Consider the following 838-nt stretch of genomic DNA (forward strand, 5'->3'; position numbering starts at 1 on the left):
ATATATATAGAGGACAAAACACATGCATATAATACCTTTGAATATTATATAGTTGCAACTGAGGTAGCACTACTAACAGGATTTGGATGCATGCCTATTTTATATAGAAGCGATATGCTATCTGTGATCCACAGGCTATTTAAACTACAAATGTATTTCTATTATATATTGCGTACCGTCTGGATGTACCACAGGTGGATTTGCAGTGGCATTGTAGGTATCTCCGTACGCAAATACAACACACACCTATTTGACAAGGAACGAACATGTTTTATATCATTTATACGTAGTTCTGCTGTCTCAATATTTACTATTATTTTATCACGGACTTACCATCCGGATGCACCACAGGTGGTGCCGCAGTAGCATTGTAGAAACGTGCCTGTAGAGTCAATGAGTCGCCAGTACGCACATCAATCGGGTGCAGCATAAAGTCATTATAGGCTATTTGCGGGATACCACAGCAGTCCTCGGGCGTGGTTGTGTAACTGTACAGGTATGGGCAAGTCTCAGCCATATTTGTACATACATTGAGTGTATGAAAATTCATATAACGTAATTTCACTTATCCATGCGAAGTTCATGTATGTATTTGTATAGGTGTTCCAGTGAAGGTGCGTATAGGCGAGGACTGCATAACAGGATTGCTCAAGAACTGTTCTATGAATATACAGGTACACACAAAGGATAGTTGAAGAATACGCAGTCATACAGGTGTACGCTTCAATAGCGACAGGGAGGGGTTGTGTATCTGCATATCATAGGAAGGAAAATGAAGGAAAAATATAAAATATAAAATAATGAGAACGACGGATAATCAAAAAAACATAATATATAC

The 838-nt window shown here is 38.5% G+C and overlaps 1 protein-coding gene across 1 annotated transcript; it reads right to left on the reverse strand.

Moving 5' to 3' along the window:
- Positions 1 to 333: 333 nt before the first annotated feature.
- Positions 334 to 517, reverse strand: SARC_17602 (hypothetical protein; the record flags this gene model as incomplete). Its single annotated transcript, XM_014288307.1, has 1 exon — positions 334 to 517. A coding segment is annotated over one exon (184 nt), but the record flags the coding sequence as incomplete, so codon positions are not given.
- Positions 518 to 838: the final 321 nt, after the last annotated feature.

The sequence above is a fragment of the Sphaeroforma arctica genome (genome assembly GCF_001186125.1).
Source record: "Sphaeroforma arctica JP610 unplaced genomic scaffold supercont1.11362, whole genome shotgun sequence".
NCBI classification, from domain to species: domain Eukaryota; class Ichthyosporea; order Ichthyophonida; genus Sphaeroforma; species Sphaeroforma arctica.